Genomic DNA, 14,003 nt, shown 5'->3' on the forward strand with positions numbered 1-14,003 from the left:
CTGCTCGGCTTTATTTTTTTTTCTTTTATCTCTTGCATACTACTTATTCATCATTTGATTATTCTTTCCTTTCTTTACATCATTGTCCATTATTGTCTTGTGTATTGTTTTATTTTAATCTGTCATTCTCTAATACTTGACTTGACTCACAGTCTTCTCTACAGTTTAAATTCCTCAAGTTTCAAAATCTTATCTGCTGCTAGGATTTCGTCACTGATTTCCACTTTGAATTGGTGTGTTTCTTTTAAGGCGAGTGAGTTTCTTTACCCCCTGGATTGACTTGTTCCTCCAACTGTTTTCTCTTCCTTACTAGATGAGGAAATGTTTGATATCAAAAGCTAGTCAGTATATCAGAATTTGCTTCATTAGTACCTGTTGCCACCTGCTAAATTAACAATTTCCCTATCACAAAAATTAACTTCAGTTATCCTTTATGTTGCTTTGTGCCCTAATTTTTAATATGGTATTGTACTATTGCAAATTAATACTTATCAGGTTTAATTCAGGATTAAGTCTCCATAAAGTAACTAACCTTAACAACATAGCATAATCATCTCTAATGTGATCAGTGTTGTGGACATTATGATTAATCATCATCTGAAGATGTCTCTTGTGTCTGAGATTCAACTGCTTTCTTCACAAGTTTCATATCATTCCACAGTTTTTCATTTTCTGGTTGCAGTTGTAACGCAGCCTCTAGGTCAGCCAATCCCTGTGGGAGCAGCCCAAGGCGACATAAAGCTGCTGCTCTTCGAGCGTGGCAGCAAGCTCGTGCTTCTGCATTCATGGACACATGTGGTGTGAGGAGTTCAAGGGCCTAAAATGATGAAGAGTTAAAAATATACCAGAATGAATTATATTTTGTAAATGAGAGTGAAGTTAAGCTTTTTTTTACCTTATATTCACAACTGCACTTTCCACTTCAGAAAATATGTAGAAGTAACTTACGTTACAAACAAGAAAATCTAATAAAATTACATTAATGCATCTCATAGTATACAGCAATACTAAAAATTCCTGGCATCACAGAATTCAAAGGCCAAGGCTTGTGTCTGTATATGTGTGGATGGATATGTGTGTGTGTGCGAGTGTATACCCATCCTTTTTTCCCCCTAAGGTAAGTCTTTCTGCTCCCGGGACTGGAATGACTCCTTACCCTCTCCCTTAAAACCCACATCCTTTCGTCTTTCCCTCTCCTTCCCTCTTTCCTGATGAAGCAGCCGTTGGTTGCGAAAGCTAGAATTTTGTGTGTATGTTTGTGTGTCTATCGACCTGCCAGCGCTTTCGTTTGGTAAGTCACATCATCTTTGTTTTTAGATATATTTTTCCCACGTGGAATGTTTCCCTATATATAAACACACATTTTATATATATATATATATATATATATATATATATATATATATATATATATATATATATAGGGAAACATTCCACGTGGGAAAAATATATCTAAAAACAAAGATGATGTGACTTACCAAACGAAAGCGCTGGCAGGTCGATAGACACACAAACAAACACAAACATACACACAAAATTCAAGCTTTCGCAACAAACTGTTGCCTCATCAGGAAAGAGGGAAGGAGAGGGAAAGACGAAAGGATGTGGGTTTTAAGGGAGAGGGTAAGGAGTCATTCCAATCCCGGGAGCGAAAGACTTACCTTAGGGGGAAAAAAGGACAGGTATACACTCGCACACACACACATATCCATCCGCATATACACAGACACAAGCAGAGGAGAGAGGAGAGAGAGAAAGAGCTGATACCCAAATCTCCAATTAAGTTGTCTTTGAGCTCATTAATATTATTGTGTATAGATGAACGAAATCTAAAACCAAACACAGACCATAATGCTAGATGTGTGCAGGTATTGTGTACTGAATCTGTTTAAAATGAATGTACATATTAATGTTTTACATTTTATCTATAGTAAACTGGTGAACATTTTTTTTTGGATTATAAATCTATTTTGTGCATTTTTTAACATGATGATCTCCAGAAATATTAGATTTTTTGTATCTGGTACATGTAAAATAAATTCCTTCTTAAAGATATATTAGAACATATGAGTACAATAAAATTAATTAACGAAAATTATATACTAACTCGCTCTCAGCGTGGCTTCAGAAGCCAGAAACCAAGTTTATCCACATAACACAAGCTGTGGGGATGACATTATCAAGGGCAGTGCAACACATTGACCTTTAAACTTTTTTCTTCAGTGGCTAAATTACGAGTTGTAATTCTGAACTGAGAATACTGCTTTGGATTAGATGCACATGATTTTTCAATATTTTAAAACGCTGCCCATCTGACATAAAATTGTACATATTTTCAAACATTTGAAGAATACTGTCAACATAGTGCTATTTTATTAAACCACATTTTATAGACGTGCCTTGCTACATTACAGTCTGCAGTGAATTATTACTAACTTTAAATACAATATTGTTGACAGAGGCTATTTGCTATACATTTTGAAAAATCTTGTGTTGCTATTCCCTCACGACAAATGATACAGGCCAATCAGTGGAACAGCTGGACAACCAGAATACTCTCAAATCCTAATAACTATTTGTTTGAATTAAGATTAGTGATACTCTAGCTGACTTTGTATTGTTTTTGCCATCGTGACTTACATTCCTTTCAGGCATTCTTTAATGACTGATACATTCAGTTGTGCCGGTGTTCTCATTCTCTCCTAAGGAATGTTGCAGAGTTAGGTTTCCAGCTTCTGGCACTAATCACAACATACACTTAGTTTTCCCAACTGGTGTTATATTTTTTCTCCCCAGAGTTTTAAACTTTCTAAGTGTACAATATGATGGATTTTACTTTATAATGTGCTGAGGGTCTCACCGAAGCCTTCACTGACCGTAATTATCCTCCCAACCTTGTACAAAAACAAATTACCAGTGCCTTATCTTTCCAGTCTCTCACCACCTCCTGGAGTCCCACTGTCCGGCCACAGAGGAGCATTCCCCTCATAACTCAGTACCACACAGGACTGGAGCAACTGAATTACATTCTCTGGCAGGGTTTTGATTACCTCTCATCGTGCCCTGAAATAAAAAATATCCTGCCCATTATCCTTCCCACCTCTCCCACAGTGGTATTCCGCCGTCCACCAAATCTACACAAATACTTGTCCATCCTTACACAACACCTGCTCCCAATCCCTTACCTCATGGCTCATACTCCTGCAACAGACCTAGATGCAACACCTGTCCCTTACATCCTCCTACCACCACCTACTCCAGTCCGCTGCTCACAGTGCGGTTTCAGCTGCCTGAGACTGCAGTCGTGTGTGTGTGTGTGTGTGTGTGTGTGTGTGTGTGTATGTGTGTGTGTGTGTGTGTGTGTGTGTGTGTGTGTGTGTGCGCGCGCGTGTGGGCGCGTGCGTGTGTGCGCACACATGTATGTCTATTATTGATGAAGGCTAATAGCCAAAAGCTTTAATTGTGAGAGTCTTTTTGTTATGCCTATCTGCGACTCAGCATTTATGCTTTATGGTGAGTAGCAACTTTCCTTCTCATAACATTGTTACTTTATAATGTGTGCTATAGTAATTTATAATCATTTTCAAGACAATGTGCACAAGTTGGTGCCTGCAATTGCAGTTTGAGCGATGGTGAACATCTGGAATAGATGTTATCTCACTCATTCTAAGTAGTGGAAACAGGCACAAGTGCATTTTGGTCACTTTATCAATTTCAGTGTATACATGGCCTCAGCAGATAGTGTTCCAAAAATATATTTCTAATTTATGACAGACAGGCTTATTATTGCTATGGTAATATAGCTATTAATATTTGACTGGTAATGATTCAAAAATCAAAGTGCATAGCATCTTACTGAGACCAAATAACATGAGATGTTGTCTTCACATACAATGTGGAAGTAGAATAATAAATAAAAAAAGAGTACATATAGCTGATTAGGTTGCTGCACTTCTTCAGTGCTCTGGGATTCATATAACCTTCAACCAGCCATGTGGAGACTGTGATATAAGACTGTATATATAGTTTTCTAAAATAAAACTTATGGATGGTAAAGTGCAAGTAGCAGAAATATTCCTTGACTTAACTAAAGCATTTGACATGGCTGACCATGTCATTTACACACAACACAGCTAGATTAGTCTCCAAATGCTTATGAAATGGAGTCTTTGTCACCTGTAGGGTCTGTCATGGGAGCGAGGGAGTGGGGGGGAGTTAGAGAGAGAGAGAGAGAGAGAGAGAGTTATGATGACATTCCAGAAAAAATAAACACTGTCACTGTCCAGTGAGCAAAAATAGAAATGTACAATATTCAAGTGTCACTATTGATAGTTAACCTGTAGTCTGTAGTAAAGAGAAAAATTATTGGGCCTGAAGATCCAAAGTAACATCAAATGAGGCATGTACGTGGCACATCTTAGTTCACAGCAAGTAAAGACTGTTATGCCCTAAACATCCTAGAAAGCTACATAAATGAGCAACCAATTATTATTACAAATTATGTACATTTTCTCTCACATCTAAAATAAGGGATTACTTTCTGGAAGAAAGTCTCCTGCAGCACAGAGTACTTTCAGAATACAAAAGAGTCCTATTAGAATGAGTGTAGCAGCAGTGGCAGCCGCTGAGCTGAGAGGACATGCAGCAGAAGCACTTATCTGATAAACTATAAATTAATTTAGTCTCTGTTTTTTGTTCAGGTGCTTCTGCAAAGAAGTGAACTGAACATGCATATTTTACTGTGTAGACTAGTGGTTGGAAAATGAACTGTAGTTTTTGTTTTTGCATAAGTCCTTTGAATATCCTTGTGGAGGGTGGCTTCCCACCGTAAATTTTCCCATCACCTGAAACTCTGTCACACCACTAAGTTCAAATTTTCTGCTAGTAGACAGCACACAGTTTAGATCAGTGCATTCTAGTTTGAATATTTATCTTGTGCAGTAACTTTCCAGCACACAGGATTTCTAATAACAGGTATCTGTAAATACATCAACTTCAGTAGAGAAATTTATCTCTGTTTAATAGGTTGTGGTCTCAGAGTACAGTGAGAAATCTGCACAGCAGCTTTTAGTGTTACTTTATTCTTCTTTCGTATATTTTCAAATTCAGTAGTGCCATTTGAGACCTTATATCTATTTTATACACGGTACGATATGGCTACGGATTGTACTTGTTTTGAGTGGATACAAGGAGAGTTGGCTGCTGTCCGTTAACACTGGAAGCTGCATTGGCTGCCGTCAACAAGCTTCTAGCTAATTCTCAAAATTGCGGTGATGGCAGGGCGCTAGTGACGAGTCCTGCGACACCTTTGGTGCCACTGGAGTCCCCTGGTGACCTGGACGTCGCTGCAGCTTCTGATACGCAACATCTGAACAGTCTGTCCTCACTCCATAGGAGGTGGCAGACAGTGGTGGGTTTGCATGTCACTGGACAGAAGGCAAAAGAGGGAGTAGGCCACGCAGCTGGCTCCCTGTGTCTTAGCAACAGGTACGAGGTGCTACCAGTGTTGATGATAGCTCTGAGCCAGCATGGGATTCTTCTCTTGGGATTCTTCTCTTGTTGGGCCAGCGGCCTATTTTCCTGTCCAAACTGGACAAGTACAGAGGGTGGGTATATTAGTCATTGGGAGCTCCGATGTTAGGTGGGTAGTGGAGCCCCTCAGGGAGATAGCAGGCAAGGCAGGAAAGAATTCCAGTCTCCATTCAATATGTTTGCCGGGAGGTCTCGTCCATGATGTGGAGGATGCCCTGCTGGTGGCTACCGAATGCACTGGGTGCAACCGGCTGCATGTAGTGGTACATGTCAGCACTAATGATGCCTGCCGCTTGGGTTCTGAGGCCATCTTTGACTCCTTTCGGCGACCGGCTGATTTGGTGAAGGCAACTAGTAACGCATGCGAGGTCCAGGCTAAGCTGTCTATTTGTAGCATTGTACGCACGGTTGATCATGGTCCTCTGCTTTGGAGGAGAGTGGAAGGCCTAAACCAGAGGCTGAGACAACTCTGCGATGCTATCGGGTGTGAATTTCGCGACCTCCACTATTGGGTGCAGAATTGTAGGGTTCCCCTTAATAGGTCCGGTGTACACTATACACAGGAAGCGGCTACTAGGGTGGCGGATTACATGTGGTGGGCACATGGGACTTTTTTAGGTTAGAGAACCCCTCACTTGGGAGCAAAGACAATTTGCCAGTTAAATCAACCACAGCGACCTCAGAGAATCTTGGTCCTTGCAGATCAGAGATAGAAAAGATTAATATGATTTTAGTAAACTGCAGGGAGCATCCAAGGAAAGGTCCCAAATTAGTATCACTTACTGAAGTTTATAATACACAGATAGTATTGGGAACAGAAACCTGGCTGAAACCAGATGTCAATGACAACGAAATCCTAAGTTCAAATTGGAATGTTTATTGTAAGTATAGGTTAGTCACCAATGGTGGCGGTGTGTTTATTGCAGTAAAAAATTTGATAAAATCCGGTGAGGTTATCACAGATTCCGAATGTGAATTGATCTAGGTGCAATTAAGTATCAAAGATTGGTCAGAAGTGGTGATCTGATGCTTTTATAGACTACCTGGCTCAGGACCAGTAGTTGTAGAGTGCTTCAGACAGAACTTGTAAAATATCATTAGTAACTTTCCTGAGCATGTCGTTGTAATAGGGAGTGAATTAAACTTGCCAGGTATAGATTGGGAGTGTTATGCCATCAAAACTGGTACCAGAGGCAGAGAATCGTGTGGCATTGTTCTGGATGTCTTGTCTGAAAATTGCCTTGAGTGGATAGTTAGAGAACCAACTCATGAAGGTAATGTCTTAGACCTCCTGGCAACAAACAGGCCTTCCATAGAGGAAGGTATCAGTGATCATAAGGCTGTGAAGCATCTATGACAATGGGTCCTACAAGGAATGTTAAGAGAGGTAGGGAGATATATTTGCTCAACAGGGGAGACAGGATACAAATTTTAGAATATCTCAGCAGCCAACATCAAATATTCAGTGATGAGGATGAAAATGCGGTGAACAAATGGAAAAAAATCTAAAGCATCGTTCAACATGCCCTAGACAAGTATGTTCCGAGTAAGGTTTCAAGGGATGGGAAAGATCCACCATGGTTTAATAGCCATGTTAGAAAAGTGCTACGTAAACAAAGAGCACTTCATCTCAGATTCAAGAGAAGTAAAACCCTAGCTGACAAACAAAAGCTGAACGAAGCAAAAATGAGAGTAAGGAGAGCAATGAGAGAAGCATTCAATGATTTTGAAAGTAAGACGTTGTCAACCGACCTGAGAAAAAATCCTAAGAGATTTTGATTGTATGTGAAATCAGTAAGTGGGTCAAAATCATCTGTTCATTCTCTCAGTGACCACACTGGCACCAAAACGGAAGATAACACAGAGAGGGCCAAAATACTGAATTCGGTCTTCTGAAGTTGTTTCACCGTGGAAGATCATAACACTGTATCTCCTTTCAGTCATTGTACGAACATCAAAATGGTGGATATTGAGATAACCGATCATGGAATTGAAAGGCAGCTACAATCGCTTAGTAGCAGAAAGGCTTCAGGACCAGATGAGATACCTATAAGTTTCTATAAAGATTATGCAAAAGAACTTGTTCCCCTTTTAGCAGTAATTTATCGTAGATCGCTTGAGCAATGTAAGGTACCTAATGACTGGAAAAAAGTGCAGATCATTTCCATTTTTAAGAAAGGCCATAAGACAGATCCACACAATTATAGACCTGTATCGTTGACATCAGTCTGTTGTAGAATTATGGACCATGTTTTACGCTCCAGAATTATGATGTTTTTGGAAAATTAACATCTCCTCTATAAAAATCAACATGGATTCCACAAACATCAGTTCCTCCATGAGATCCACAGCGCAGTGGACAACTGCGTTCAGGTTGATGCCATGTTCCTTGATTTCAGTAAGGCATTTGACACCATTCCACATTGTCATTCAGTGAAAAAAATACGAGCTTATGGAGTATCTGAACAGCCCTGCGATAGGATTTAAGGCTTTCTTGCAGACAGAACTCAACATGTCGCTCTTAATGGAACTAAATAGACAAATGTAAAGCTAATATCTAGAGTACCACAGGGAAGTGGGCCACAACCACTGCTGTTTACAATGTATATAAATGATCTAGTAGAATGCTCTTTAAGGCTATTCGCAGTAGTCTATGCCAAACTAGCTATGCCAGAAGATAGAAAGAATTTGTAGAACAACCCGCAGAGAACTGATGAATGGTGCAGGCTCTGACAGCTGACCCTGAAAGTAAATAAATGTAACATATTGTGCATACATAAGAAAAGGAATCCACTACTGTACTGCTACGCTATTGATGACAAACAGCTGGAGACAGCGTCTGCTGTAAAATATCTAGGCATAACTATCCAGAGATACCTTAAGTGGAACGACTATATAAAAACAGATAGTGGGAAAAGCAGACATCAGGCTCAGATTCATCAGAAGAATCTTAAGGAAATGTGACTCATCCATGAAAGAAGTGACTTATAAGGCATTTATATGACAGATTCTTGAGTATTGTTCATCTATGTGGGATCCCTATCAGATAGGACTGATAGAGGAGATAGAAAAGATTCAATGAAGAGCCACACATTTCATCACGGGATCATTTAGCTGGCAAGAGAGTGTTATGGAGATGCTAAACAAACTCCACTGGCGGATGTTACAAGAGAGGCGTTGTGCATCGTGGAGAGATTTATTACTGAAATTTCAAGATAGCACCTTTCAGGAGGACTCAGACAACATACTACTTCCCCCACATACATTTCGCGTATTGACCATGAGGAGAAAATTCGACCAATTAGAGCCAGTACAGAGGCTTACCGACAATCATTCTTCCCATGCACTATTTGCTAGTGCAGGGCTTCCCAACGTGTGGTCCGCGGACCCCTTAGGGGTCCGTCGGCTCTTTCTAGGGGTCCGCGGTCACCTTTTACCAAATGGTGTAAAATAATGAGCAAAATTATTGAATAAATATGTGAAAATCAAATTCATCACTATTTTTTTTGTGTGTGAAAAACGTGTACTTTTACTTCAGGTCGTATTTCCAAGCAGCCTTTGCGGTTCCTGTGAGAACGCATACACAAGTTAGTGCCGGAGAACGCGGTTTCTCTGATCGACTGTTTCGCAACAATACGGGGGTCGTTTGTGCGCCGGTTCACGGCGCTAGATGCGCTGAAACGTTTTACGCTGGCACGTATGCAGCCCCAGGCATAATTAAATGTTAAACTTGCTTAGTCAATGCACTATCTATTTCATAAGTCGATTTTTGACCAGTTTATTACTTCTAACATGGATCGGTGGCTGAAGTCAGAATCACTGAAGAAGGGTGCAGTTACTCCATCACCGCTCCCACCGGAGGTTCCAGTCCTCCCTCGGGCATGTGTATGTGTATGTGTGTGTGTGTGTGTGTGTGTGTGTGTGTGTGTGTGTGTTGTCCTTAGCGGAAGGTAAACTTAGGTTAATAGTGTGTAAGACTAGGGACCGATGACCTCAGCAGTTACGTCCCATAGACTTTACATACACTACTGGCCATTAGAATTGCTACACCACGAAGATGACGTGCTACAGACACGAAATTTAACCAACAAGAAGAAGATGCTGTGATATGCAAATGATTAGCTGTTCAGAGCATTTACACAAGATTGGTGTCGGTGACGACACCTACAACGTGCTGATATAAGGAAAGTTTCCAACCGATTTCTCATACACAAACAGCAGTTGACCGGCATTGCCTGGTGAAACGTTGTTGTGATGCCTCGTGTAAGGAGGAGAAATGCATAACATCACATTTCCGACTGTCGTAAAGGTCGGATTGTAGTCTATCGCGATTGCGGTTTATTGTATCGCGACATTGCTGCTCACGTTGGTCGAGATCCAAAGACTGTTACCAGAATATGGAATCGGTAGGTTTAGGAGGGTAATACGGAACGCCGTGCTGGATCCCAACGGCCTCGTATCACTAGCAGTCGAGATGACAGGCATCTGATCCGCATGGCTGTAACGGATCGTGCAGCCACGTCTCGATCCCTGAGTCAACAGATGGGGATGTTTTCAAGACAACAACCATCTGCACGAACAGTTCGACGATGTTTGCAGCAGCATGGACTATCAGCTTGGACACCATGGCTGCGGTTACCCTTGACGCTGCATCACAGACAGCAGCGCCTGCGATGGTGTACTCAACGACGAACCTAGGTGCATGAATGGCAAAATGTCATTTTTTTTGGATGAATACAGGTTCTGTTTACAGCATCATGATGGTCATATCTGTGTTTGGCGACATCGTGGTGAACGCACATTGGAAGCATGTATTCGTCATCGTCATACTGGCGTATCACCCGGCGTGATGGTATGGGGTGCCATTGGTTACACGTATCTGTCACCTCTTGTTTGCGTTGACGGCACTTTGAACACTGGACGTTACATTTCAGATGGGTTACGACCCGTGGTTCTACCCTTCATTCGATCCCTGCGAAACCCTGCATTTCAGCAGGATAATGCACGACCGTATGTTGCAGGACCTGTGCGGGCCTTTCTGGATACAGGAAATGTTTGACTGCTGCCCTGACCAGCACATTCTCCAGATCTCTCACCAATTGAAAATGTCTGGTCAATGGTGGCCAAGCAACTGTATCGTGTTGAAGCTGCATGGGCAGCTGTACCTGTACACGCCATCCAAGCAGAGGTGGTTGTTCTGGGTACTGATTTCTCAGGATCTACGCACCCAAATTGCGTGAAAATGTAATCACATGTCAGTTCTAGTATAATATATTTGTCCAATGAATACCCGTTTATCATCTGCATTTCTTCTTGGTGTAGCAATTTTAATGGCCAGTAGTGCACATTTAAACATTTTTCTTCGAATTTCACGAAAAACTACATACACACACACATACACACACAAAACACGACTGTTACAAAATATGCATGCTCCTTACACAACAGTAGCCAAACAGTGGAAGTGAACAGACCACAAGCGGCAGCTTGTCAACAGCGAACAGTTCGGACGTGACGTTGATCGTTCTTGGAGGAAGGCAGCTCCAATGTGTGAAATGTCAATTACCAAGTAATTTTAATCAGGCTATAGTGTGTTGAACAAAGGGAGTAAATCCACTAGTAAGTGTCTGGATACAGTGGGAATTCAAATTGGATCATTAATTTCAATTTGTTTTCACTCATCTCTAAACCAAAGACTATTGATACTTTGAGGGAGGGGGGGAGGATTCAAATGGTTTAAATGGCCCTGAGCACTATGGGACTTAACATCTGAAGTCATCAGTCCCCTAGAACTTAAAACTACGTAAACCTAACTAACCTAAGGACATCACACACATCCATGCCCGAGGCAGGAATCGAACCTGCGACCCTAGCGGTCGCGCGGTTCCAGACTGAAGCGCCTAGAACCGCTCGGCCACTCCGGCCGGGAGTGGGAGTGGGGTGAGTGAGTTCTCAAGGATTTTGCACTGAACTTTGAACTTTAAAGTTACTGTGCTCTTGACTGAGTAGGGGTCCGCCATGGATTTTCGACTGAAGAAGGGGTCCGCCAGCTGAAAAGGTTGGGAAGCCCTGCACTAGTGGAACAGGGTTGGAGGGCTCAGATAGCGGTACTGAAAGCACGCTCCACCACACCCCATTAGGTGTCTTGTGGAATATGATGTAGGTGTACTTGGAAGAGCATTAGAGAGTAAAGCAGGATTTTAAAGGATTTTAAAGAATTAAATTTTGCACCATTACCCTGTATGTATGTTCTGAAAACATCAATGTTCATCAAGAAACAAGAAATTAGCAAGGAATGTCATGTTTCAATATATCTCCAAAAGGAACCTAGCACATGGGGATCAAACTGTGCAATAAACCTCCTAATACTATAAAAGCTATTATGTATTAAAAGTGTAAGAGAGACAAGTAAGGACATATATACTGTACCAATCCACCTACTCAGTAAGACAATATTTTGATAAAAGCAGTAAAATATGTTTCAATTCACAATTTAAAAACTAAATGCGAAACTCCACTATGTTACGTAGTTGTATACGTGAACTCCTTTGAACTTATGAAACAGAATGTGCAAATGTAAATAAATATCATATAGCCTTAGGTTTAAGATGTATGATGTCATATTGATGCAAATTATATCCAATAAGTGATATCAGAGGACACTAACAACATTGTAATACTTCAACTGGACTGATGACCATAGATATTAAGTCCCATAGTGCTCAGAGCCTTTTGAACTTCAACTGTGATGGCAGAAAACAGCACAACCATTATGAAGCGACCACCAGCTTCCGCAGTGCCTTGTTAGCAACTTGGCCCACGGCTTTGCGTGATCTGCAGCACACTCAAATCGTACCATAAGCTATTAGTAACTGAAATTGGGACTCATCTGACCTGGCCATGATTCTAAAGTTGTCTGGAGTCTAACTGACATGGTCACAACCTCATAACAAGTGCTGCAGGTAATGTCATGCTGTTAGCAAAGACACTTGGGTCAGCTGTCTGTTGCCACAGCACATTAGTGCCAAATTTCACCTCACTGTCATAATGGATATGTTTGTCGTACATCCCCATTGATTTCTCTGGTTATTTCATGCAGTGTTGCTTGTCTGTTAGCAATGACAACTCTATGCAGATGCCACAGTTCTGGGTCAATAAGTGAAAGCCACTAACAACTGTGTTGTCTGTGGTTAAAGGTAATGCCTGAAATTTGGTATTCTCGGTACACTCTTGCCACTGTGGGTCTTGGAATATTGAATTCTCTAATGATTTTCAAAATAGAATGTCCTGTGCGTCTAGCTCCAACTACCATTCTGCTTTTAAAGTCTGTTAATTCCCACTGTGTGGCCATAATCACATTGGAAAGCTTTTCACATGTATCACCTGAGTACAAATTACAGCTCTGCCAATGCACAGCCCTTTTGTACCTTGTGTATGCGATACTACCACTATTTGTGTATGTACATATCACTATCCCATGACCTTTTATCACCACAGTGTAAACTAACACTGAGAAGTAACATTCTGACACAATATGTGTAACTAGTGGGAAGTTAGTTCAGAAACAGTAGTATTTTAGTAAACCTGCTGCATGAAAAAGCCTGCTATGAGTAACGTTCAGAAGAGCATGTGTGACAGCCTGCAAGACATCATTTATTTCTGTAACCATAGATACAAGTTACAAACAAGGCAGTCACAAATTGATGTTGATAAGACAGCAATACTGATTTGGACATAATTCTTGATCTTTTGTATTGCTGAACATAATGTTTTGTGGTGTGAAACACAGCAGATAAGTATCTGCAACTGAGAGCTCTCCTCAGAAATATTACTGGTATCTGCAATTGAGAGCTCTCCTCAGAAATATTATTGACTTGTGCCTCTGGAGAGTATGTATGAAAAATAAATACATGTACAGTTATTGTTTATTTGAACTTTCCACTGACTATCAGTGACTATGGACACAAAGTAGCAAAAGTCAAAGAAGTTATTCATAATGTTTATTGCTACAATCATAGATACACAATGTGATTAGCAAAGAATTGTGACCATGACTGCAGAAGATGTCAATAGCATCTTGAAATGAAGGTTAAATATCAGCAAAAGGAACAGTATGCTCAGACATTTGACAGTTATGGAGACTTCTGTTTCAAATGCAAGATCGTGAAACTAGTTTCGATTATGTAAGTGATAATTTCTGTGCTATTCCAGGTTTAATGGATGTTGTGATGAACTTACACTCCACTGGTGTTCCATATTGTTTATGGTGAGTTTACTGATGTACTTTTGTTTGGGTATTAGACCAGGTTTATTTCAGGTTCAAAGTCTGAGTGCATACAGTTTTTTCAAGAGATATGGTGTACAGATGTTAGTAACAGAAATTTTTAGCAGTAAAAAATGAATCTGATTTGTAATATCTTTAATGAGTGAGGTTTTCTTTAACATAAAAAATCTGTTATGGTACAGTAACA

At 40.6% G+C, this 14,003-nt stretch overlaps 1 protein-coding gene across 1 annotated transcript in view; it reads right to left on the bottom strand.

Annotated features, from left to right (window-relative positions):
• Positions 1-586: 586 nt before the first annotated feature.
• LOC124606126 (dynein axonemal assembly factor 4-like) overlaps positions 587-14,003 on the bottom strand; it is a 120,697-nt gene continuing 107,280 nt past the window's right edge. Inside the window, exon 7 of the mRNA XM_047138091.1 lies at positions 587-817. Coding sequence (XP_046994047.1) covers positions 587-817 — 231 coding nt within the window. The remainder of the gene's footprint in view (positions 818-14,003) is intronic.

Source organism: Schistocerca americana, chromosome 3 (assembly GCF_021461395.2).
Source record: "Schistocerca americana isolate TAMUIC-IGC-003095 chromosome 3, iqSchAmer2.1, whole genome shotgun sequence".
Classification (NCBI taxonomy): domain Eukaryota; kingdom Metazoa; phylum Arthropoda; class Insecta; order Orthoptera; family Acrididae; genus Schistocerca; species Schistocerca americana.